The sequence below is a fragment of the Uloborus diversus genome, chromosome 8, assembly GCF_026930045.1.
Source record: "Uloborus diversus isolate 005 chromosome 8, Udiv.v.3.1, whole genome shotgun sequence".
NCBI classification, from domain to species: Eukaryota; Metazoa; Arthropoda; class Arachnida; order Araneae; family Uloboridae; genus Uloborus; species Uloborus diversus.
The window spans coordinates 113,185,510-113,213,337 of NC_072738.1; the positions used below are offsets into that span (position 1 = coordinate 113,185,510).

Consider the following 27,828-nt stretch of genomic DNA (forward strand, 5'->3'; position numbering starts at 1 on the left):
TAAAGAAAGTTTCATGTGAACGTAGTTTCAAAGACTGCATGTGTTATGACTAAAAAAAACATTTTTTAAAAACTGTTTTATACGTATTATAAATGCGAACACATTACTATGCAATGTATTTTTATGGTTATTTTGTTCTATCAAGACTTAAACATTCATTATGATTTACATTAGAGTTTATTTATTTGAATGGTATAGTGAGGCTTAGGTAAATTTATGCCTGACCCTGGAAGAATTTATTTATGCTTAGGTTGAAAGAAGAGGAATCTTTAGATTGTTACAACGCCAATAATCATTATCGCTGCTTAAACCGATTCTCCTTGCCCATGTTTTAACAAATTGAATTGTTCAAGAAGCCTCAGCAGACCGGAAGTCAACTTATCAACGCCATACATGAAATACACCGCCAACTCAGTCATTCCAGCCGAGGATTGCAGTTTCGTGCTTATTGTCACTCATTAGCCGGGCGTAGGAAGTGACTGAGCTGGAGGTGGAAAACCTCATTAGGAAGCCAAGAGTGCCAAGACTATTATATTGTTACAAATTTTGTTCACAGTTATTATTTTTATGTCTTTATATGATTAATTTGCTGTAATCTTGCTTAATTTGGTTTTCACTCCGCTAATTTTTCATTCAAAATTACATTAGTTTAGGATGCCTTACCTGTTTGCAATTTGAAAAGCGTTCTGTGTATTTAACTTTGAAGTCTATGGGCTTGGCGAGAAATAAATGAGATATCGCCAAGTTGGCAACCATTTTTGGTGCCAAACTTGGCAAAAAATCGCCAAATGTTAGAATGTTACCAACTTTGGTGATTTTTGGAACCTTATAGAGATCATTGTAAATCTTTCCAGAAATTTCTAGTGCTTTCCTATACAAGATTATAAATAGAACCCGCTATTCATCGGCAGTCAGCTAGTTGACTGTGTAAGTGAAGAGTTCTGTTCTGTAGCCCTGTTGAAAATCTATCAGGGCTGTGATTTTTGTCGTTGTGTTTTAATCGTATTTTGAAGTAAACACGTGATTAGCGTGCGTACGCTATTGAATGACATTTGAAAGATGTTTTAGGAACTGCTCTTGTAAATATCTTTACTAATAATAAAGCTGAAAGTCTCTCTGTCCGGAGGATGTCTAGATGTCTGGATGTCTGTAGGATGTCTGTGACGCGCATACGCCTAAACCGTTCAGCCGATTTTCATGAAATTTGGCACAAAGTTAGTATGTAGCATGGGGGCGTGCACCTCGAAGCGATTTTTCGAAAATTCGATGTGGTTCTTTTTCTTTTCCAATTTTAAGAAAAAAAAATAATAAGATGGACGAGTAAATTACGAAATTATCATAACGTGGAACCGTAACATGGGCACAAGCCAATTGGCGAGATACGAAATTATCATAACGTGGGACCGTAAGATGGGTACAAGCCAACTGGCGAGAAAATTCACCATACATTATTTGTAAATATACAGGCGAACCAAAAGACCTTTTGATTTTTCTATTACGGGCAAAGCCGTGCGGGTATCACTAGTTGTAAATAAATTTGCTGCTTTTATAAGAAGTCATCATTTCTCAAGATTACCTGAAGTTGACCTGAAATCGTAAGAATGTACTTTAGTTTTAATGCATTCGTTACATGTATTAATAAGGTATATCATTTATTCCAAAGGCAGCTGACATAGGTGGTTCAATTTTCCTCCATACTTTCGGAGCTTATTTTGGACTTGCGGTATCATACATGCTCTACAGGAAGGACTTCAATGGTAGCAGCAAAGAAGGAGCAAATTACCATTCAGATATATTTGCTATGATTGGTGAGCATTTTTATGTCTTTTTTAAATCCAGCGTATCCCATCGTTTGGGAGGGGGGGGGGGTAATCTCCCGTTCTTGAAGGTATCTTCATATCTAAGAGTGAACGGCGACAGTGTTTCAGCAGCATTACACACCCGATTCCAACCGCTTTATACTTCGGTGGAACTATAGACTAATAATAAGTAGACCGAGCTTTCTCAGACTTGCTGATGAAAAAAATTGGTTCATGGATACATCACGTGACTAGTGGAAAGGCTTGGCGAAAACTTTGGCAGCATGGTTGCTAGATGTCAACATTATCTATAGTTTGGCACTCGACATGTATTTTAAGACGTAATGTGTTTTCATTATAATTTTTTTTTTCCAGGTGCAGAGATTGAACGGTTTTTCTTTTAGTTATGTATTATTTTGACATTCGTAATTAGTTTTTTATCACAGTTTTCAGTAACTTTTATTTCATTTGGAAATCTTACGTCAGCGTTGGCGTGAACGGAATGGCGTAAACGTTTTGCGTTAACGCAAAAATGTACTAATCGGTATCTTAAATTGAAATTGTATGTAAGAATCTTACCGTTTGCCGATTCTTTTTGGGCGTTTGCATCTTTAATTGCTTAGAAAGTTATTGAAAAATTGACTAAAGAAAATGGACAGTACCATCTAAACGAAAAACTCGCTATATTAACAAAATATTTACAACTTAGAATAACAAATTTACAAATAGGATTTCATAAAAGCTCATTCCTCCGTATTCCATCAATTCTATTTATTTTATTTCTCGCTTGCGTTGAGATCGTCTGCTTCGATCAACGCCCGCTGTTGCTAGGATATCCACCAGTCACATGGTTTGGTTTATGAGCAGCAAAAGGGTTGCCATAGCTCGGTCTACTCTTATTATTAGTCTATGGGTGGAACAGCTGAAAAAGCACACGTCGCGTCTGTCCGTTGGAAGAATGTCTTTTGCTGTTTCCAGATCTGTGGAATAATGTAACACTACGCAGCAGTAACATGGTTTGAACGGAAATATTTAAATATTTTTTATTTTGAATAAGAAAGAACCTACTAAACCCCGAAATTGAATCACCTCGTTACAAAATGGCGCTTTTACTGATTCAAGAATTTTTTTTTTTTTTTTTTTGCCCATCCCGCATTTTCTCGTTTGAATTGGACATCACAATCCACGAATGGACAACGAGACTTTTTCATACCTTGCCGCTTGGGAACTTTTTTTAAAAATCTGTCAAATGTGACGCTTTTTTTTAGAATATCACTCAATCACTGGTTTTGTTTCGTTTTGTTTTAAAGAATATTACGCAATCACTCCTTCGAATTGGATAACTCGCTACATTTTTTTCCGGGAAGGTTAGCGTTATAATGTGGATGACTGAATTTGTCTACGAGAGCACACCATTAGAAGGATATACTAACAAGCATATCGTCGCCTCAGAGCAAGAGTAAGACACCTAATCCCAGGATTAGCAGTAAGCAGGGTTGCCCACCTAGAGGTGGGGGAGGCGGGGGGGTCGTGGCGCAGGCTGCGCCATTGGAATTTTTAAAAAGGATGTTATGAGGGGTATTTTTCTCATTTTGGGCGGGGCTCTTGCTTTTGGAGGGTCTCCGTGATATTTGGGGGGGGGGGGTGCGCCCTTGCCCTTTGGGGGGGCACCTCTGCAATAAGAAATCCTACTGCTGCTCTGAAGCGACGATATTCTATAGAGCAGAATGAGAAGACTTCATTTTTTGATAACTTAGTCATAAGAGGCTGCCCATAAATGAAATCACACTTTATTTTTCCAACAAATTTGTCCCCCTTCCTGCCCTTTTTGTCACAAAGTATCACTCTTTCCCAAACCTCTTGCCTTCCCTATGTCACATGTCAAGCTGCTTTTCGTAAGCATATTGATAGTTTTTAAAAGATGCGATATATCTCACTTCTTGGTTTCCCTTCCCTCCCCGTCCCCCTCTCATAATTTCTCGAACCCCCCCCCCTCCCAATGTTTGACATCCTTTGTAGATCCCTAAATCAAGTCAACTGATTATGGGGCTATTTCACAGTATTTTGTCAAAATGTCGAGTCCGCAACATGACACTTTTTTGCCGTTAACCTATTTAATTTACGGTTTGTTTAGCACATTATTTTGTTTTGAGTTTATGTGTTGGTAGGATTAACTCAGAATAATATTGTGTGCTAATTAACAGTAAATTAAATAGTTTTGGGGAAAAAAGTGTCATGTTGCGGACTCTATATTTGAACAAAGTACTGTGAAATGGTCTTATGCTGTATTATATAGTGCTAAATTAATATTAATCGCTAATTTCATGGAAACAGAAAATATTTCCTGTAGCTCTTTTGTACACTGATGACATACTTTGAGATTAAAAATTTCACTGCCTGAGAGCGACAGTATCCTGATTTACATTTCTTCTTTAATCCCTCTATAGGCACGATATTCCTTTGGTTGTTCTGGCCAAGTTTCAATTCAGCAATGGCTGTAGGATCGGAAAGACATCGTAGTGTTATTAATACGTTTGCAGCGCTTCTTGCATCCTGTGTCACGACATTTTCGATATCTTCTCTTATTGATGAAGAGGGTAGACTAAGCATGGTAAGTTATTTCTTTCGATTTTCCTTTTAATAAATTTCATATTAAACCCAAACGAGTTTATTATGCAATTACTGTTTAGACTGTTGCAACAGATTTTCTATTTATACCAACTAGAGGACGAGTTGCATCTTCAACACTGACGATTATTGCATTGTTCAGAAAGTTACATCAGGATTTCGATTTGCAAACGAGAAGATACGTAGCAGCTGCTACCTAAACAAACAATTACTGCATTGTTTAGACTGTTACACCAGGTTTTCTATTTACCAACTCGAGGAAAGAGGAAGAGTTGGACCTTAAACACATAAGAGATTACTGCATTGCTCAGATTTTTGCACCAGGTTTTCTATTTACCAACTAAAGGAAAAGTTGCATCTTCAATGGAAGTGATTATTGCATTGTTCATGCTGTTGCACCAGGTTTTCACGCGCTCGTTAAGACTAAGAGTATTCCATAAAACCAGGAGATTGTAAAAGAGGAAAATCTTTTCTTAAAATTAGTGCTCGGTTTTCAATTTAATCATTATAAAACGTTTGTTATTTTTTAGTAAAAAGTGCGCATTCATTAAAAAAATAAAGAAAAAAAGAAGCATTATGCATTTTCTAAGATATATTTGTTGACCATAAAGATGATCATGATATTTTAGTCTGCCTTTCCAAAGAAGTTCGTCATTCATTTAAAAAGCCTTTCTTCCTGTTATTCAAAAAGAGAGAGAACTCTTAATTAATGCGAAGGACCAATTAGTCCGTATGCAATAAACTAGTAGAAGCAAGAATTCTTTCGAACGTAGGCATCGATTGGGAAACAGTTCACACCTCTTTATTTACTGCAGCCGCTATTCATTAAACTTCGGGAGCGCTTTGCCATGTCTTTTCAAAATTATATGGTCTGCTACTTTATTATTCAATCTCACGTGTAAAGAGCTTTTTAGAGAGTAGATTTACTGTGCTTTAACTCTTAAAAGAGAAACAAGAACTGCTTTTTTAGGGAATGTGGGCACAGCTAGTCGGAACCAATTGCTAAATGCTCAACAAATGGGAACTGGAGTTTCTGGCGCTTCTAATAGATACTACTATATTGTTAAGAATTACTATGATTTAAATGCGAATGTTTCGAATCTGCATCATACTTAACGCATTTATCTCTGTACTAATAATATAAAGCGAAAGAGTTTGTTTGTTTGAACGCGCTAATCTCAGGAACTACTCGACCGAATTGAAAAATTCTTTTTGCGTCGAATAGTCTATTTATTGAGGAAGGTGATAGGCTATACAGGGTGTAACAGTACAGCGTTTACAGACTTTCAGGGCAGATAGAGTACACCTAGATGATGGGAAATCACATAGCAATGCATGGTCGGAAACGCTTTCCTGACGCGGTAGTAACGGCACAAATCACCAAAAAGACAAGACAGGAACAAGAGAAGAAAACATGTTTATTGTGCCTTAGTACAGCAAAAAACTAAGAAAAAAGAACATGAAGGAACCAACGATCGTCATTAAAGTAGGTGTTAGAAATTACGATCCTGGGCTGAAACTCGAAAGATCTGAAACGGAGAAGCAGGAACTGGAGTTTGTTGGTCAGCTTGTTGGGCGCGTTATTAAGGGTTAGGCAACGAGGTCCATTGTAGTCAAACCTACAAAACACAAACATTTAAGGAAAACTACACTGAGAAAAATGAAGTTTTCAAAAATAAACACATTCAGGCTATCAAATTTTCTTGAACTTTTGTTTCAAATATGAGTAGAGGAGACTGTTGTACCTTGACCAAGGTGTACCTTGCGCCATGCACTCTAATCAGATCGCGCTTTTACCTAGTGAGGAATCACGGTCAGGGCCGATCCTAGCAGGTGTGCAGAGTGTGCACCGCACACGGGCGGCCAAAGCAAGGGGCGGCCGCAGGCTGCATCATATAGTCCTATTAATCAAGCAAAATTCCTCAAGAAAATCTCAAAAGATAACATAATAAGTCAAATAAATGTACTGAATTTTAAATGTTCAATTATCAAAGTAAGTGCCAATTTTCCAACAGCATAGCATATTAAGAAAAATGGAATGTTTAGAGCACATTGTGTTGCTCCATTATCCATTAATATCAACTCTTTACACACATGCTTCATTTGGTTGCAAAATTTGTGACAGAACTGGTAATCAGGCATGGATACAGGGGAGGGGCAATGACGAAAATCCCCCCCCTTCTGAAGCATGAAAGAGTGTCTTCTAAAGGCCACTAATGCTTCACCCAGCCTCCCAAGTTTTTATTGACCCTAAACAATAAAGACATATTTTGTGTAAAAAAAAACTATGCTGATTGGATACTCTCGCAAGCATTTTAGACAACAAAGTCTGTGTTCAGCAGTCGTGGATGCGTGGAGACTGGAGAGGAGAGAGAATGGAAAATTTCGACTTCCCTGAAAGTCAAACATATATAATCAACGAACTAAAATTTTTAATTATTCCCGTTGAAAGCAATTTTTTCTAATAAAATCACGAATGAACTGCCCGGTTTCAGATCAGGTAGGAGGACAGGGCCTTTGCCCCGGGTTACAAATTTTAAGTGTAGCTCCAAAACGAAGATGCAAAAGGATGCCTTGACGAGACTAAAGAAGGCTTCAAACTGCGTTTTTAGGACTTTAATTTCGGAAAATTTCGCTGGTTGAACCACCGATTTTAAGGATCCAATTAAGTCTCTAATTCACCCTTTCTTCCTTAATGTAATCAAACATAGCCTAAAAATGATGACTTCAAAATGTCTTTTCTGGAAACGGCCCTTCCTAACGTCATCAAAAATTGCTCAATGGCATTTTTCGAATTTCTTTTTCGAAATGTTTGCGGTAGAGGGCCATGAAATCCATTTCCTAACATTACTACCAAAGATAGTCTGAATTAGCGTCTCTATATAGGCCCTCAATCCCACCCCCTCTCACTTAAAGTATTTAAAAACAAACTAAAATTGCTTTTTTCAATCATCAGTTTTGAAGAACTTTGGGGGAAATACCCCGGATCCCTCTTTTCTCCAACGTAATAATATAACTCAAAATTTCGTTTTTAGACGGTTCCTTGGAGCCACCAAACCCTTCCTGCCTAAACTAGCCTGAAATTGACATCAGTTTCAAAAAACAATTCTTGAGGGCACACTGAACCCCCGCCCGCTCTTTGTCCCATCGTTATCAAACAATGCCTAAAATATGATTTTGGGACTTCCATTTCTAAAAAATTCCGAATGACTTATGTAAATTTTCACGGCGCGAGGGCATCCGGCACCCCCCATCAATCGCCGAGGTGAGGTGGAGAAAAGTCTTTAGATGTATTTTTCAGATATTAATATCGAAAAATATTCAGAAAGATCCGCTGAAGCTTCCCGGTTAACGTCACTAAATATAGCACAAAATTGTGCTTTTTAGAGCCCCAAAATCCTTCCTTCCCAAAAATAACCTAAAATTGATTTTAATTCGAAAAATATTTCAGTTCGGAATATTTTCCCGTTTCCGCTATCGTGTCCAAATCTAGCCAAAAATGTGTTTTTGAAACAATAGTGCCGATAAATTACCGGAGGAAAGATGCCAGCTCCCTAACGTCACCAAAGACAGCCTAAATTTGAGTTTTAAACTTCAATTTCGAAAACTTTCGATAGGAGACAACCGAATCTTCCTCCCTCCAGCAATTTCAACAAAGATAACCCGAAAATGCGTAGTTTCAGAAAATTTTTGGGAAGAGCGCCGGTCCTTCCTAAATTAAGGTCACAAAAAATAGATGCAATTTGACATCGATTTTGAAAGAATTTCAGGAAAGAACTCCAACATTACTTTCCCTCATGTCTCGAAAAATTTCCTAAAATTGCAATTTTTGACGTCAATATTGAAAATTTCTCCATGGACCTTGAATGTTTCCGACTCTTTTGTCTTTGCAACCAAACACAACCGAAGATTAATTACAGCTATTATTCATACGCCAATTTCGTATATTTTCTGGGGGGCGATCCCCCCTTTTACTCTGATGTCACCAAAGACAGACTATAAAATGCGTTTTTAAGACTAGTAAATTTCAGTACCTTTTACTTTCTTCAAAGATATAAAGTGTATCTAAGGAGTTTCTAATTTTTTACATAAATTCATCCTTTTGTGTGTGTTTTTTTTTAATTAGAACTTGATACAGAAATTTGAAGAAAGATTTATATGGGCGTTAAGTATTAGTCAAAACATGCAAATTGCTCTTCAGGGGCGGCACATTAGGTCTTTGCACACGGGCGGCCAACACCCTAGGATCGGCCCTGATCACGGTACTATGTCAGTAATGACAGTCTCTTCACCTGCCAGAGTGAGTTGTAGGTTGAAACTCTAGCTTTTATGTGAACAGTGATTGTTTTGTGATTTGTGCAAACAAAAGTAAATAATTCCAGTGTTACTTAAATGAAATTGGACTTTTAAAGACTAGTGTTAACCAACTGATTGACCATTATATCTATTGCCTATCTCTCGGTAAGTGTATTCAACATTTAGTCTTTACTTTTTACGTAACTGTTAGGTTAGGGTAGCCACTTTCGTATAAACATACACCCTCGCGTACCTTGAAACCAAGCTCTATCTTATACTTTGAACCACTGGATCAAGGTACAATAGGTTGCAGTGATTTTTTTTTTAGGTAGAATTTCATCATGCCTCGAAGTAAATCTGGAATCAAGAAGGATTCAGTAAATGTTGAGGCATTGCAAAATGCTATTGAAGCAGTAAGAAGTAATGATCTTGATAAAAATAAAAAGACTTTTAGAAAGGCCGAAAAAGTATTCAAAGTGAGCAGGTCAACCATTACTAGGCATTCAAGAAAGTTGAATGAAAGTGGATTCAATAAACTTGAATACAACGTAAGTCATGCAGTTAAGCAAGTACAAGAGCATCATGTACCATGGACCAAATTACATAAAATTTGTGAAAAATATACAAAAATAGAAAAATATTTTTTATTATTCAAAATATTTTTTTACTTATGCAAAAAGGCTTGAAGTTAAGTTTTAATAACTAAAAACCATAAAAATCACACATTCTTTTTTTGAAAACCAAAAAGTTTTAGAAATAGCCCAAGGTACAGTAGTCTCCTCTACCCATGTTTTCAAATAGAGTGCTGAATTATTTTATATTCGAAAATGAGTACATAACTCTGTTGATACTTAATTTTGAAATTATTACTTACTCAAAAGGAGCACAAATACATCAAAAATGAGCACATGTTGATTTGAGTATTTGAAAGTTTCAAATTTGAATACCGCATAGTTGGAGCCATTTTATGTTATATGTTCAAATATGTTATGTTATGTGTCGATATGTTCAAAGTTGAGTACGTTTTCGTCATTTTTGAAATTGTTGTTTTTAGAGTATAGGAGCGCCAATTTTAGTTACTCAAACACTCTCTCAAAAAATTTGTTAGAGAATCTCACCCCTTAAATAAACAGAATTTACTAAGAAAATCTTAATTTGTTTGTTTTTCTTAAACAACAAACTGGAACTCAAATATTTAGTCAGCTTTGGACCCCTAAAAATCAGAGTGTCTGCATTATAAGATTTCAAACGCTGACAAAACGCCCTTTTTTCGACTAATGCACTGGATCACTTCCAGATAATTATGCTTCGTTTCAAATATGCTTGCATTTCTTATACTTATATACGAATACTTCATCTTAACAACGTACATTTCGCTATCTTTTTCATAAAAGTAATTTTTTGCATTATATTTAAAGAAAACTTTTGTGTGTTCAATTGTTTTTGAAATTTGGGGCCCCCTTCAAACTCGAGCCCGGATCAACAGATATCCTTTCGCACCCCGCCCCCTACCCCCAGTCCACGCCCCTGCCTATACCACTGTTCGCTTTCGAAATCTGTGCCTATCGCTTGTGATTGACTATATTCCTCACGGGGATCACACACTGAGATGAGCAATTTCCAGCGCCAAACAATAATAAGGTTCGGTTAACAAAATACTAGACTTTGAGAGAGCTCAAATCTTCTTGGAGAAAAAAGTAGGAGTTCTTAGTTTAGCTTTCGGCCACGCAATAGGCTGCCGACGAAGCAAACCGGATTTCTTCAGCCATATTTTAGCAACTTCGTTTAACCCGTCATTAATTGGAATGCAGTTCAATCAGTGTAAAAGTTTATATTACTTGTGTAAAATTTCTTGCACAGAATGAAATGTCGAGGTTGAAGTTTAAAATATCTTGCTCTCCTTCTGTACCAGGTTCACATTCAAAATGCAACGTTAGCTGGAGGTGTAGCAATTGGCTGTACTTCAAATATGATACTGCACCCCTTTGGTTCTATGATTGTTGGAGCATTAGCTGGAACAATATCAACAGCTGGCTATCGAGCTCTTACGGTGAGAATTAGTATTTTGCATTTACATCAAAAATTTAATTTAGACTAATACGGGATCCAGGTCGTCCAAATTAATAAAAGTACGGATTAAACAAAATAACCTATAAATTGAGCGAAGGTGCATAATGTTACTGTACACAGTAAAAGATGTATTCGAGAGAATCCTTATATATTATTTCTGTAGCCTGTTTTTGGTTTCTACACCAGATTTTCCTCAATTCTTGATCGATTTCTTTGATTTACACTTTATTTTAGAGCTTATGGTGCTGGCTACTGACGAAAAATAGACCCACGGTCTAAAAATTGTTTTTTTTCAGCCGAAATACCTGTTTTAAAGAACCAGAATGAGGTTTTCGGTTAAACTTATAGCTTTAACTTGCACTATGACCGCCAGAGCTGAATAGCTTGATTGGCAGAGCGTTCTCCTCGTAACCAGGAGAATGAGCGTTCGGGCCCACGTCCGGACACTTTGCATCAAAAAGTTAGAGAAATGTCGCGCATTGCATGAACACTTAATGAAGTGAATAACAAATATGAGGGAATAGAATAAATGAGAAGGAAACGCTCCTTACTGTTATGAAAACTTGATGTGACTCTGTGCTAAATTGCTTTTGAGTTGTACGTTTTTTTTTTTTTTAAAGCTTTGGCTCTGGTAAGAAAATTAAAGCATAATGTAAGTGAAAATATAAGTAACAGGTTTAAGATTTCAGACTATAATAGAATTGTTTTTTGTTCAGAAAAAAAAATAAATCGTATATTGAAATATATATTCTTCTAATGAGTTTTTGACTCTTTGTACAAATAAAAAAAATACTACCTCAATTTAAAGGGTAAAATGTATATTTTTTCTACTTTTTGCAAAAAAAAATAGCTTATCACATTCTTACTACATTCGAAAAGCTACGCTTAAAATAGAGCATAGTTCAATTTATTTTGTATTTTAACCGTGCTGTTAAATGATGAACATGTGCTGCCATCTAAGTCATAACGGTTCAAGCAGCCTGCGGTAACGAATTGTAAAAATTTTCAAAAAAATAAAAACATTTCTCTTCAATATCTTATTATATATTGTTCCCTTCTCATTTTAAAACTTATCAGGCTGGCTAATGATGAAAAATAGACTTATGGTCGAAAAATCAAGTTTTCGAAAATCCCCTTGCTGTTTGAAAACCTTGATGCAGCCTGTAGTTCTTACTCCTTTTTTTTTTTTTGCAAAGTTCTAATGCAGTTTTCCAATTTTTTACGTCGCTTTCGGCAAAAAAAAAAAAAAAAACCTGTGTGTGTGTGTGTGTTCATATTTTAATAAAGCTTAAAAGCACTGGAATTAGTTGTTTGGTTAAATTGATAAGTTTTTTTCAGTAGAGCGTTCGGCTATAAACTATATGAACTTCGGGCAAGCTTGGGCTCTTCGACATAATATCAAATTTATATTAGTATTACGCATTACATGTACTCATAACATACACACGTAAAAAATAAATGAAGTGGGAATGCTACTTGGTGTTTCGACTCCTTTATGCAAGCTACAGTTATCATTAAGATAAGTTGACTGTTAATCGAAGGGTGTTCTTCCTTTTTTTAAAGCTCTGACTACATTCAGATCACTCAGCATAATATAAGCATAAAAAAGTATTAGATTTACCTAAAGGAAGTCTTTTTGGACAGAAAAACATTTTCATTGTATGGTGAAATGTAGATGTTTCTAATAGCAGTGTTCAACCTTTTGTACAAATGAAAAAATACTACGCCAAATTAAAGCTACGAGTTTCACCCAGTAAACCTTTAATTTTTTATTCGCGCAAATACGATATAAAGCATTAAAATTATTATCAACTTCATTAGCAAGAAATCATTTTCTACTCCTCTGCTTTCTGCTGAAAAGAAAATACATTTTGTCTACGTTCGAAAAATTACATTTAAAAAACGGACTCAGTTCAAATGGTTTTGGTTTTGAATTTTAAGTGTTCGATTTAAAAAGAAACATGTGCGGGCATTTAAGCCGTAACGGTTAAAGCAACCTTCCGTGTGAAATAGTTCAATATTCAAAGATAAAAACACTTATTTTCAATCTAATTTATTACTTCTCTAGAATGTTTGTTTCAATCGCTACGTGAGATTTTCGTCATTTTTTAATCAAATTCCATGCTTAACGAAAAATTTTAAATCGTATCATGCTGGTTAATAATAAAACATAGAAGCATGATCTTATTATTATTATTATTATTTTTTTTTTGGCAAAAAGCTTTTTTGCTGTTTTTTACTACGCATTCCTTCAATGAATAGCTTTCGAAAAGGAAGGCGCAATTGCTAGGTTTGTTGAGGTCTCAGGCTGTTAATCAGAATGGCGCCAATTCGAATCCGTGACAATAAATATATCTTTAATGTTTCTTTTTTTTCCTGTCAGATGCTCACTTGGGCAGGACTGTATTTGCCGCAACCTGTTTTTTCACATGCACAAATATTGCTTTTTCACGAGTCACTACTCACCCACTTTTAATGATATTTATGTTTGCACTGAAAATATGTACGACCAAAAGGTGAGCGATGATCAAATTATCACAACGTTGTATTTAATGAGGTTTTGTTACTGATGTCTTTAAATTACATGCCTTATCTTCTGCGCTTACTTTTTTTCGGTTCTTCTTCATAATGTTCTTCCTTTGAAATTTTTAAAGAAAGACATGCCTAATAAAGCGATTCGAAGCACAGTGCGGAGTTCCGCACGGGTCGACTAGTGTAATATAAAACTACTTAAGAGAAAATTACGAAATCACATTTCAAGAATAAACTAGTATGTTGTGGCCATCACGAAACTTTCTTCTATATTTTTCCTTTTTCTGATCCCTCCCCATGCTTGACGAGGAAGCAATATTCCCAACAAAAACAAAATGACACATGCAAAAACTTGACGACTATCCCAATGTCTGAATTATTGCGAAAGCAAAGCAAAGAGCGAAAATTGAAAGTTATTTTAAAAGCCTTGCTTGAATGAATTACAAATATTTTATTTGTTAACAAACATAAGATGGCAACAGTTAAAAATTTTAAATCATTGCGATAATATTTCCTATCATTTCCATACAATTAAAATCACGAGAAATACGCAGACGACAATCTATTACGATTTATCTTTCTTATTGTTGCATTAATAAAAATATTTTTATTCGAAAAAAAAAAAAATCAACACCTCTTGGAGCGATCGGCGTCAAAATAGAACCAAAGCCTGTTTACATATGGATTCACATATATTCCAAATTTCAACCAGAACGTAGCATTACTTCTTGAGATAGGGCACTCAAAATGGAAAAAAAGAACGGGTGATTGCGCTACCCCCTTTTTAGCTGTTGACACAAAAATAAAATCAGTTCTTATACCCACTAAGAGCTACTTGCCGATAAATTTTTCTTTCATTCCGTTCATTATTTCTTGAGATACAGCAGTCACAATTGACGACAAAAAACGTTCTATAGCTCAACCCCCGTTTGAGTTATTGACACCAAAATTGAATCAGCACCTGTTCCTGTTAATACCAACATATGGATCAAATTTTGTTTGATTCCGCCAGTTACTTCCTGAGGAATAGCAAGCACGCGTAACTCGAAAAACGTCCCATTGCTCCACCCCCCTTGGAGGAATTCGCGCCAAAAACTAATGGGCACACGTTCACATAGGGGCACATATGTGTACCAAATTTCGTTCGATTTCATGCGGTAGTTTTTGCTGTAGAGCGGCCACAAAAAACTGGTCACACACAGACGTGACACACATACACACACACATACACACACACATACAGACAGACAGACATTTTCCAAAAATGATCGAAATGGACTCAGCACACCTCAAAACGTTCGAATCCGTCAAAATTCGAAATTCGAAAATTTGCACGAATCCAATACTTTCTTCTATATATTAGATAATAGAAGAAAGTAAAAATACGGCCTACAAAAATACATTACTGCACTAACTTGCTTTTCGTTTATACAGAACATCTAAATGAGTGTCTGGATTAAGCAAAGTCCGGTTTGATAGGATCCAGATTAATGAGGGTTTTCTGTACTTAAAAAAAAAAAAAAAAAAAAAAAAACGAGCTGATGTGTGCATTACATGACTTCCTTTTACGCCAATTTAATGATAATAGCGCCTTGGAGTGCGCAAGGAAACACTAAATATTTTCACCTCTAGTATCTTGCGAACCGAAGCAAAAAAACGTTTTACGCAGACTTATTTCCCCATTTTTAACACTTTTAATGTGATTCAGTGGTTAACTCTTTAAATATCACCAACATTGGTCAAATTAAAACCAGATTTAAAAATTAAAAAAAAAAAATCGCCAAATTGGTGACAAAACTAGGTGATATATTGCCAAGTGTTTGCCAAATTATAACACCACTTGAGTTAGCATTGAAATTAACAATGATTCCCCCCCCCCAAAAAAAAGGTGTAAAAGAACCCCTTAGGAACATCCGAATGCAACCAAAAGGAAAGGTGCACAACTAGATCCCACTAGGAGTCTACGTACCAAATTTCAACTTTCAGACATACCGTTTTTGAGTTATGCGAGATACATATATACGTACATACAGACGTCACGAGAAAAACTCGTTGTAATTAACTCGGGAAACGTCAAAATGGATGTTTCGGGCGTCTATACGTTCTTAGGTGCACGTGTGGTCGGGTCGAAAAAAAACTCAACATTCATTCGGGGGTGAGTAAAATGGAAATAAAGGTCGATTTTTGAGTGAACATTTTTTCGCGAATACAGTATTTCCTTTTTTGTAAAAGGAACTAAAAAAGACAAAAAACGAATCAGTAATAAACAATCTTTGTTCTGTTTTGCTATTACTTTATTTTAAAAAACAGAGGAATTTTTCTGGACACGTACTGTACATTTAGATTTTTTTAATTAAAATTATTCATAAATAGTTAAAATCTGTTAAAGATTTTTTTCACTACCTATCAACTGTACCAGTTTTTCTTTTCTCCCCCCCCCTCAAGGACGGATACAAGGGAGGGGCTGGCGGGGGGGGGGGGGCAATCGCCCCTGCCTTGAGGGACCTCGCGACAGATATTCATTTCGATTTGAGTTCCTTACGAAAGTGTAAGCCATCTTTGATATGCTGTTAAAGAAATGAATCTGGTTCGAATCTCCCTCTCGGAAACCTATTGGATGGATACTGAAGTTCCAAAAAACATAATTTAGATGACTTTCGATGATGTTAGGGGAAGTGGGTTTCGAAACATTTCGCCGGAAACTGTTACGAAATTGAGTTTCTAAAAAACACAATTTTAAAATTTCCCTATCAATAGGAAATTAAAGAAATTGATTCGACCTCCTGCGCCAAATTTTTTTTTTTTTTTTAGTTGTTTCAATTGAAAATGATGTGGCACCCCCCTTCCCAGCAGGTGTAAATCAGATACGTAGTAAGAAGTCAGGTAAAAAAACAATTGCCCCTTCCTTGAAGAATTTCTGGGTCCGCTCCCCCCCCCCCCCAAGAAACATAATAATGTAACTAACTATAATAATGTTCCTAAAATCATCTCAAAATGATAATTTGGTTATTTTTGAGGTTAAATTCCAGCATGAATTAAGGATACCTTTTCTACGCGTTATTCAATTTCACTGTTTTAACAACGCTTGGTAAATAAATCCAGAAAGAAAAACGGTTGTTCTCTCAACGAAAAAAATTACTGGGGAAAATTATGCAGAATTAAAGTTTCGGGCAAGAAATAATTGCTTAATTAAATCGTCAAGTCCTTTTTTATCTTATTTTACAAAATCAATTTTCGATCAATTTACGTGAATTATGAAGTAAATTGTTGTTTTCAAGACTTTTGGTAATCAATATTTTTTTCTTCAAGGGAAAAAAAAAACAAGGATCTGTAAACTTTTAATAATTGTAACTGAATTGTATATCAAATCTTTTTATGAATTTTCTATTGATATTCTATAAATGGCTCTATTCTATTCAGAAAGACGTTTATTTCGTTATCAGTATAGCGAATAACAATCACCTATATAAAATGTTCGTTGCGTCTATCGCAACTATACGTTATAGTTAGGGATTTCAATACCGGACCAAAAGTGCAATACCGGTATTCGGTATTTTTTAAAACGTGATACCGGTATTAATACCGATATTCGAAATTTCCCAAGAAACATTCCAAACATAATGTTTCGTTGCCATATTTCATTGTTTTGCTTTAAAAGTGCATTATTTACTTATTGTGAACAAATATAAAATAAAGGAACAAATATCGTAACAAAAAATCAACAATTAAAAAAAAAAAAAAAAAAACTCCATGCTAATTTTCACTAAGCCTGGAACTTATTGTAATAAACAAACTTCCTGCAGTTGAATATATTTATTCTTTCTGAATTTACGCAGGCCGGTGGTACTCTTAAAAAGACGCGTCACACCTTCTGTAGTTGCTTGAAAGTCCATCTTCAAATAATTCGGTCTTTAACTTACTGGTTTTGAAAAAAAAAATCACTTTTGTGAATGTAGGTGTTTCTTTTGTATTGTGGGTAGCTTTTTTTTTTATCGTTATTATTTATAGCTAATTGTAGCTGTTTATCGAGCGGTTTTTTTTTTTTTTTTTTTTTTTTTTTTTTTTTTTTTTTCCCAGTATTGACATTTTCGGCGATTTCCTCTTGGTCAGAATAAGTTTGTTTTCGCTTTTTACTAACTTTTTGGTTTGAAATTTACAATGAATTTGATCTTATTAATTCCTTTTCTTTTTTTTTTTTTTTCGTTTTCTTTTCGAAATTCTTTACAATTAAGCAAACATCTGAAAATATGTTCCAACTGATTATGCCTTTTTTCTTTGCAATTGTTTGAGGCATTATAAATATTATCCCGCTTAGTGTAAAACTGAATGACGAAACAGAACAGCCCGCTAATACCGATGACAACAAATTACTGCTTGTTATACTGACGAGAAAAAGATTTTCTCTAAATTCAGTAGTCAAGACAAATATATTTTTAAAAAATATCATAAAGAATAGTTGCACTTGGTTGTTGGAATAAACTTCTCATAGCGCAACACTTAAATTCCAATACTTTTATACATTTAAAATTAATTTTTACAAGAGGACAAGTGTAAAAACCAGAGATTTAAAAATCGTGGTTTACCTCAACTCACGTAAGTACGATTCATCACACCATCTAGTGATGAAAATATCATTATGCAATCTTTCTGCTACTTATTCACTGATGTTCTGTAAATTCGTGCTTATGAAGCCAAATTTTTACTTCAATAGATTGATTTTGGTACTATGCCTCATCGGAAAAGAAATTTATAAGTAAAATAACGGTAGATATCCACCGAAAAAGGTGAAAACTCTTTAATTAGAAACTATTTATTATTTTTAGCTAACACCGAAAATACCGATATTCTACCCAGCAAATACCGGTATTACGAAATTGCAAAATAGCTCCAAATACCGGTATTCGGTATTCCGGTATACCCGTATTGCAATCAATAGTTATAGTATTTTCATTACAGTATTTCAAGCAGGACAAAGTCAATGTCTGTTTGTTCACTTGCCAGCTTTCGGATTTCTGTGGACCAGTAGCTTAGCCAGGATTTCATTTTGGAGGGGGTTCAATCGGTGGCATATCTAGCATGGGTGACACCGGAATGGTAATTTGTAGAGTCACCCCCCCCCCCCCTCCAACGCAAAAAAAGGTTTTAATGTTCTTTAAAAACATGAAATTTATACACTTTTCAGAAAAAGCTACTTTTGTGTTATTACGAAATTTTAAGTGGGTCAATGAACAAAAGACAAATAAAAACTATGAACCCTTTTTATATAACTTGCCTCTGACGCATATATGCAGAGCAGTTGCGAAATCTAAAAAGTAAGGAAGTGTATGAAATTGATGGCCTCTTAATTATTTCAAAAGTATCTCAATGAAAAGGAAAATTAATGGGTTTCAGTTTTTTGGTATTAGAGGAAATCATTACTATGTCTAAGTTCTGACAATATTACCCTAATCATGAGTAAAATATTCATATATTGATGTGGTGGGTTCGGGGGCTCCCCTGCCTCGGTAAATCTTCAAATTTGTAGTCTTATTTTCAAGAACTTTCAATTCTACTTTGGGTGTCAACCCCCCCCCCCCCCCCGACACCTGGGGTGGACTACCCCCCTTGTCGCCCGTAGCGACGCCACAGGGTCCAATTACATATAAAGTTTTTAAAAAAGCGAAAAACCTAGCCCAATAACAGATATCCCCACAATTTATACATTTTCTGGCTTCAAATTTCATTTTATTATCCCTTTTGTTCTGAGGACGAATAAACAAACACATTGTATGAAACTTGTGTCATAAAAACCAGTTGAAAATATTTGTGTACTATTCATTCGCAAGTTTGGGCCTTAAATTCATTGTTTATTTTAAAGTCATAAATCAATGACACGCTTTTGTGCCACTTTACATCAAATGCGTGTCATCCTCACAAGCGAATGATCGAGTAACGCTGACGTCATCAACGAGGAAACTCTCTCCCCGGCATGATAATTTGATAAATGTTTTGGTAATATTTGACATGCAGGGAAATGTTTTATTTTGACAGGGCTGAACTGAAGCCGGTAACTTAACTGTTTTACTGGTAAGATTCATTTTGGGACAATGAAGAAACGTAAAAATGGTCAACAATGAACGCTATCTACTGAAAATTTCAACTATCAAAATATCATCAAACAGGCAATTGCTGCGTTCAAATGTAGAAGCAAATTTTCACCCGTCATACCTTGTTACTTGATTTTCTAGTTACTAATTTATTGCAAATCACGAAATTTCTTATGTTTCTCTCTTGTATTTTTTCCTAAACAAAGATTTTCTTCCTCCATTTTAGCCATTTCTCTCTAAAAAGTTACGCATTCATGACACTTGTGGGGTGAATAATCTTCATGGCATGCCCGGTGTCTTCGCTGGTCTTGTAAGTGCTGTTGTTGCATCGATTGCCAATGAAGATTCCTACGGCTTAAGGTAAGGTCACTCTATTAGGGGAGCCGACTCATTTGACATTTTGATTACAGCTGAGACAGCGTGAATGAAGTCTCATCAAATGATAACATTCACAATTGTAAATATTAGTAGCATGAGTGCAACTAAAAGTGCGCCGATAGAAATATTTCTAATTTAAATACAATATTTACTCGATGCAAGGACGGACTGGCCCACCAACCCATCTGTCCGCGGACCGATGCGCCCTCCCGCTATGCGTCTTTGTGCCCTCAAGCCTGAGCACCTTTTTTTATTCAAAAAAAGGTTTTTTAAATTTATTTATTGTTTTTTTTTTGGAGGGGGTCAATTTCCTCCCCCTCCCCCTCACAAAACTACGACTTCCCTTCACTTTTGTTTTCGGTCGCAAACCTGTGTACCATCGTTTTTTTTTCTTTTCCTTTCCCCTTTTTATTGCTTTTTTTTTTTTTTTTTTTTTTGTCTTTTTGCACTTTTTTTGCCCCTCCCCCCTTTTTTGCCCACGCGCTCTTGCGGGACCCAGACCACCCCTGACTCTATGTTTCTACAAACTGCATTAAAAATTTGATGAAATATTTTAAGAAATTTTATTATGCATTAATACTGACGGGAATGCATCATTTTAACCATTTAAAGAAAAAGAAACAAAAATATTTTAACATATAATTTTGGTTTTAGTAATTTTATACTTAAAGCCTAATAAATGCTAATACATATAATACAACTTAACTAAAACTGCATATAATACTAAACATATAATACAACTTTGAAAAGAAGCGGGAGCATTAAACCTTATGGGCCTGGGCCTGGATCCAGCTAGCCCATGCATCACTGATCAGGGACTGCATTCAATCTGCACTTTTTTGGCAGGCAGCAATTATGTAACAGAAAACTTGTAGTTTTTCACTGTTTAATATAAGAATTTCGGGATCTGGGTGTATTACTAAATTTTACGTTTCAATGTGAAAACCCTAAAAACTACAAAAACCTGTAGACTAATATATATTGTGTAGACCAACAAATGTTGGAAAGTATTTACTTGGAAACTTAAAAAGTACTCATTAGTACACAAATGGATGAGACATGAAGTCAGCAAGGCCGTAGCCAGGATTTCGCTTCGAAGGGGGTCTCACAAATTTTTGACAAGAAGACGAAAAAGTCGCTTGTTGCCTGTTGTGATTTTTGAAGCATATTGCGCATCGGAAGACATATGTCAATGGGGGGGGGGGGAGGGCGGGAAGAAAAATGGAAAACATTTAGGAAGAAGCCGGGGTTGGGGGTTTGTGGTGCTACTTGTTGTTTTAATTTTTTCTTTTGAACAGTAATTGTACTGAATTACCAGGAGTTAAAGTTACTTTATCAAGATATCAAAATGTGATCAACTGTTTTCTCAGAAAATTTAAATTAATTATTATAATATCATTTAATCAAAATTCAATAATGTACAAGTTTGGTTGGCACAAAGAAAGATATGTGGTGTCTTAAATGTCGCAATTGCGGAAAATACCCGTGATGTAAGAACCTTTAATTGGCCCTCAATCACTTTTTATGAACTCTGAGGGTCAGGAGAGAGCCAAATGATTGTTTGTTAGGGAGGAGCAGACGTAGGAGCATTTTTAATATTTTGAAATGCATGCCGAAATGACACTGGGTTCGGTATCTCATTTCAGACGCAATTTCAAAAGAATTTTTTTTAACGCAATTTCAGGCTATATTTGGCAGTAACACTTGGGGAAAGGATTCGGTTTTCCGGACGCTTTCCTGGAAATTTTTGAAACGTTAAAAACGCATTTGGGACTGTCCCCCGGAAAATTTTGTTATTGAAGTTTTAAAAGCGCAATTTTTTGGGGTACATGTTGACACATTAAGAGAATAGGTGGTTGATCTGACTCGGAACTTTTTTGAAGTTATAAGGCCAACGCTTGGTGATTCTGGGGGAGAAGAGAAAGTTCTAGAGAGGATTCAAAGTTTTGACAATAAGACTTTAAAAAAGCCATTGCGAATTTTCTTTGGATGGTTTACGGGAAGGGGATTGAAACTTAAGAACTTTCCCTCCGTAAAACACATTCTAAAGTTCTCTTTGGCAATGTTAGACAATGCAAAGAATTTCCCCAAGGAAAACTGTTTGCAAACGAAGTCTAAGGAACATGATTTTCGATTATTTTTGGTACGACAGCGGGTGTCCTCCCGTAAATTTTCGCAATCAAAAATTCCGAAAATGCAATATCAAGTTACCTTTTGTGATATTAGGGAGGATCGCAGGGATAGAGGGAACTCTGACCCCAACATTTTCCAAAATTAAGATTCTAAAAATGAAAGTTTGGACTTTCTTTAGTCTTGTCAAAGCGGTTAAAACCCTCCTTTGGATCATAGGTAAGAGTTTTTATCGCAACACTTAAACTTGCTGCCCATAGTCAGAAGTTGCAGCTGCAGGATGAACTAACTTCTAGGGACATTTCGAGGTCAAAAAGTGAATGGGGGTGCATAAAATTGAAGGCCTACATTTTTATATCACATGAGTCTTAAATACAGGCATGGGCGCCCATAAGCAAAATTTTATGGGGGGGGGGGGGCTCAGATCTTTTGCCCATTGTTTAGCAGGATATTTTCCCCATGGGAACCGATTTCAGTACAAATTTAGAGCTATTAAAATTTGACATTTTTAATAACGTATTCATTAATGGCTTTTGAAGAAATGTTTTTACATTTTTGCAAAGAAAAAATTCTAGAAGCAAGGAAGTTCTAAAATCTAAGGGGGGGGGGCTTGAGCCATCAATTGCCCCCCCCCCTCACTCCTATATGGGCTCCCTTGAATACAAGGGCTTCACCCCTAGAAAGTTTAATGATTTTTAGTCCTGAAAATGCATTTTTGATGAGCTTTGGTAATATTAGAGGTAGAAGAGGTTTGAGGGTGCTCTCTCGCTTATTTTTCGAAACTGCAATTGAAAGATCGCAATTTTAAGGGCGGTTTCAGAGCTCGCCAACGTAATTTTTTTCGCATTATAGTTCTGAAATCGCTTTCAAAATGCAATTGTTGATTATTACCTATTATGGTATGGAGGCGGTTTCGGGGGTTCTCTCCCAAAATTTTTCAAAATTATAGTTGCAAAAACGCAGTTTTAGGCGATCTTTGGTAATATTTGGGGGAAGAGAGATTCGAGGCCAATCCTCGGGAATTTTTCGAAATTGAAATCTTCAAGACACGATTGTAGACTATCTTTGGTAACATTAAAGCTACCAGTAATCTTTCCCAATTGAAGTTCTAAAACCGTAACTTTGGTTGACTTTCAGTGATGTTAGGAAGAGCAGTTATCGGGAGCTCTCCTCCGAAAACTTTTCGAAATTCAAGCCCTGAACACCAAATTTAAGACAATCTTTAATGATGTTGACAGGAGGGGGGAGCTGTCGAAGAGACAATCCCCAGAAAAAAAACTGAAGTTAGCTTTGAAAAGCTTTGATTTTAGAACATCTTTTGTAATGTTGGTGGGAAGAGTTTCGGGGCTCTTCTTAGATAATTTTCGGGGACGCCGCTCCCCCGGAATTTTTTTCGGAATTGAAGCCTTAAAAATGAAAGCGGTGAGGATCTTTAAAAAATTGGGGGGGGGGGGATTCTTTGTTGTTTTCTGAGTTTAAGTCCAAATATATACATATATATATTTTACGGCTTTCTTATAGCATGTAAGACTGAATATTTCAGGGGGGGGGGTATTCGGATCCCCCGACGTCTCCACCCCTCTGGCTACGGCCTTCAAAGTCAGTGAGTTAGCTTTTCTTTGATTTGTTCAAGTTTCCACTGTTAAAGAACCATTCTTTAACAAATCAGAGGTAAAAATCAGTTTTTATTGAAAAAAACACATCAAGTAAGTTATACCAGCACATTGAATGTATTAAAATATTCTAACTCGTGTTTTTTATATTTTTCAGTTTATACAGTTTGTATCCTGCCAGATCTCCTGTTTACAACAGCACTGAATTCCACAGACTTCATTCTTTGCTTCCCGATCTTGAGCCAGGGGCAGGATGGACGGAAGCCAGTCAAGCTTATGCACAGCTAGAAGCTTTATTTACCACAATGGCTGTTGCAATTAGTGGAGGTGTTGTTACAGGCAAGTCTAATGGATCGCATAGTTTATTTCAGAGGCCGCGATTGGGACTGAAAATTTGTGTGTGGGGGGGGGGGGGGCAAAAAAAAAACGCGGTAACTAAAAGCCACGGAACTTTTAGCGGCAGCAAAAAAAAAAAAAAAAAATTAATTAATTAATAACACCCCCTCCCCCCCAAAAAAAGAGAAAAAAAAATGTGCAAAACTTTGCTTAGGGCTGGTTTTGAGAGAGTTGAGTGGTAATGGGGTCGTTTCCAAAATTTTAAAAGTTTTTTTTTTTTTTTTTTTTCTGAAAGAGCATGCTTTAAAACATAGAATCTGAATATTTTTTAAATAATTTCTTTAAGTTAAATATTTTGAAAAAAATACTTAAATCGGTGCTCTTTCATCGTTTAACGCTTCTGCCGATGACATCACATATGATGAAATGCCATTCAGTGTTGCCATTCACGGTCCAAAATATTTAATTTGCATCTTTACTCACGTATATTGGCAACGATAGGGTTGATAGCAAGCACAGAGCTCAATTGTAATTCGCTTCTTGATTATCATAACGTGGAAATGCGATAGAAAGATGCGCCATAGTTCATCATTTGTGACGTCATAAAGACCGAATCTTGTTTAAAAAAATCTGACAGTTTAAAAAATTAATTCAAAAATAACTGTTGGGAAAATGAAAGTATTTTCTGGGTCCATGTTATTTTTTTACTCATTCTATCAATTTCAGTAACTAAAAGTTGTACTTTTGACTGAAGGAAACAACCGCATTGATGTAAATCTAACAATTTAACTCACGTTTTTATTAAGAATTTGAAGTGTTATGTACACAAAAACTTTCCCAGAAGAAACACTTAGACATGAATTAGACTCACATTATTTACTCCAAAGTATTTTGAGATGTCACAAACACATGGTAATAATTTCATTAAACAAATATGGCTTGTTTAATTAAAACAATTGATTTAATAATATCTAAACAATGAACACATAAACTACAAGTTACTGCTTGTGCTAAACAATGTTTCGTAAACAGATATACTTAGTAAAACAAATAATTATGTTTTGAAAATTTTGACATTTCAGTTTTTTTTTTTTTTTTTTAAATATAATTTCTAGTTTTGGTTTCTAAATCGGAAAATAAAATCAATAAACGAAGCCCCTCCTCCAAATCGCCCGCCACTGATTCATTTCCATGTTTCAAAAGGACTGAGGCGGTCGACGAAAACCCAGTCAGGTTTATGCTAAGTTGAAGACCTTATTTCCATAGAGGCTATATAACACTAGGGTGCGTGCTCCTTTATTAACAAGGCAAAAAACTGCGGCTGTCAACATGAGGAGAAAGTGAGCAGTAAAAAGAAAATACGAAACGTTTCAGGGAAATAATCGGCAGCTACACTGCGTTCACCAGAAAAGATAGACTAGATGTAAGCAAAGAAATGCGCCATTTGGCGACGTCAATCACTCATGTGTCTAGGAAAATACCTGATGGGGCATGATTCAGGGATTGCAAAACATTCATCCAGATTTTTCCGCATTAAAAATGAAGTTCGTTGCTGCCCCTGAAACACGCGCTCGCAATATATTTCGCAATTTATTGCACGCGTAATGTTGAATATCAATTACTGTTTAAAATAGAACAATTGATTTTTCCTTAATTTTCCAATCTGCCCAAAAGTAAATTTGCTCATTTAGCCTATAGTGATTCCTCTTCTAAATACATAAATATCTATATTAATGAGTAATGCAATTTTAATGTTGTAGGTTTGTGTCATAAATCATTTGTCCATCAATGACACTGTTTCGTTTAGAGTAGATTATTTTAGTCAAAAGGAGTATTTTTATCTGATCTTCACCCAATCACTGGCATTTTTTTAACACTATAATGCAATTACGTATTTCCAACATTTTATGCTGTCTATAATGTCTATAACTGTGTCCTCCCTCTTTCATACAAAAATTGATCTGCTCCCCCTTAAATTTTCGTAATAATCTGGTTTTTATTCCTGCTATCTGCTGTTGCAATTCATTTAATGGGTTAGAAAAAACGATACAAAATACTTTTTAAACACCAAAACACATTTAGTTATTGTTCTATTTCAATATGAGTATTGATAGTTTTTAGTAAATTTATCAAATTGTGGGAAAATATCAGGAAAATATATGTTTAAAATACAACACCAGTGACATATAAATACCATATCAATTTATTTTCAGTAAGTTACCGCCCTATAGTTAGAGCTAAGGTAGAACATACATGAAAATACACCGCCAGCTCAATCATTCATCCGATCTGAGGACCTATTCCGGGCTGATAAGTGCTAATAAGCACGAATCTGCAGTCCTCGGATGAATGACTGAACAGGCGGTGTATTTCATGTGCCATATCAATGTGCTGGGAAAACTAGCTTTTGAGTGCGAATTTTCTCAAACTTTGGTGTCATTCGAAAGATATCACTGTTTAGTGCATGCACTCAAACCTGAATGTCATAGTGATGACGTTTTGCTGAACCTTATTTTCTGACACAGATTTGGCTTTTTTTTTTTGGCACAAAAATTTTGATAACAGCTGCTTTCCCTCCTTACACTAATCCTATTCTGATCTAGAGAGGAACACCCCACGAATTGGAAACCACTGCTATGATAAAATAGCTACAAATGATTTTTTATTGTTCTAAAAGCGCATCATACAAAATACATTTTTTTACATACAGGATGAAATGTCGAACTTGTAAAAGTATATAAATAAAATGAAATTTTTGAAAATAAATAAATAAAATCGGAAAGTTAAAAAACGAAAGAAAGAAAACTTGCCATTCATAGATTTACGTAACCATTAATGATTTGCTAAATTAAGTTTCCTTTTCAAAGATATCTCTGAGTTCACACGTGAACTTAACTTCGAAATGGCAGTCAGTGAAAATTTGAATTTGATATTTTGCTAGTTACTTGAAGAAAATCTCGATGCTGAAATTATTTGAGCTGCTAATGGCTCGTTTTCGAAATAAAAATTTCAAGCCGCTCAGTCATTCCTCTGAGCTATTAACGCTAGTTTTTAGCTACGTTAAATCTTTTTCTTTCTCTTGCTGAAAGAGTTAATAATTTTTTTCTGGTAATCTGGGCATCATTTCTCGACAGTAAAAAAGAAACAGAACGATAAGTAAGAGAAAGATATATCTGTTAAAAATTAATTTAAAATGTCTTTAAATATAACAAAAAGAATAAAATCGGAACAAGTTTGCCCGTATCTTCTAGAGTCAAAATTAAGGAAACTTTGCATTTTCCTTCTTCCTTTATTTATTTATTTATTTATTTATTTATTTATTTTTTTTTTTTGTCGTCGTCGAACAAACAAATCTCTTCAAAATTAACTAAAATTTATAACTGCAACAATTCTCACTATCAGTAAGGGGAAAAAAAAAAGGGAAAAAGTATTTTTAAACACCGAGCATTTTTTTACAATAAAACTGTATATGAGCTTGCCAATTTCTTTATTTGTTGACCATGCACTTTCTGTATAAAAAATTTTCAAATCGATTAACTCTTACACCGTAAAAAAAATTCTGAAACGTCCGCTGATTATTTTCGTGTAACACGTTTCGGGATTTATATATAACACGTTTTCACCTATTTCCCTGGGAAAATTAAGTTGTATCTTTGTCAAAACGTTTTCTGAATTACTACAAGTTGAAGAATTGCATTCCTTCTCACTGTTGCGAAATTCATATTTAGGTACCAGTTTAAAGATTGATTGAGCGTGTTTATTAAGTGTATCGGCTTCGTCCTGTTAATGGCCTGTCCAAAGTGACTAAGCTCCTAATGGGAGTGAATAAGTCTCTGGATTCCGTATCTGTAGCTTTGCAAGCAGTTGCAGGCAAGTGAGAGGGCTTGGTACATACTTGCAATTCCGTCTTAACTTTGGCCATGGTTGCTATGATGCTTTTGGAGCTTTCTTGGTAAACCA

General features: G+C 35.4%; 1 protein-coding gene across 1 annotated transcript in view; it reads left to right on the forward strand.

The window, feature by feature from the left end:
• LOC129227666 (ammonium transporter Rh type A-like) overlaps window positions 1-27,828 on the forward strand; it is a 112,566-nt gene that overhangs the window by 16,953 nt on the left and 67,785 nt on the right. The window contains exons 5-8 of the mRNA XM_054862258.1: window positions 1,664-1,808; window positions 4,247-4,410; window positions 10,636-10,773; window positions 19,638-19,771. Of these exons, the coding sequence (XP_054718233.1) occupies window positions 1,664-1,808; window positions 4,247-4,410; window positions 10,636-10,773; window positions 19,638-19,771 (581 nt within the window). The remainder of the gene's footprint in view (window positions 1-1,663; window positions 1,809-4,246; window positions 4,411-10,635; window positions 10,774-19,637; window positions 19,772-27,828) is intronic.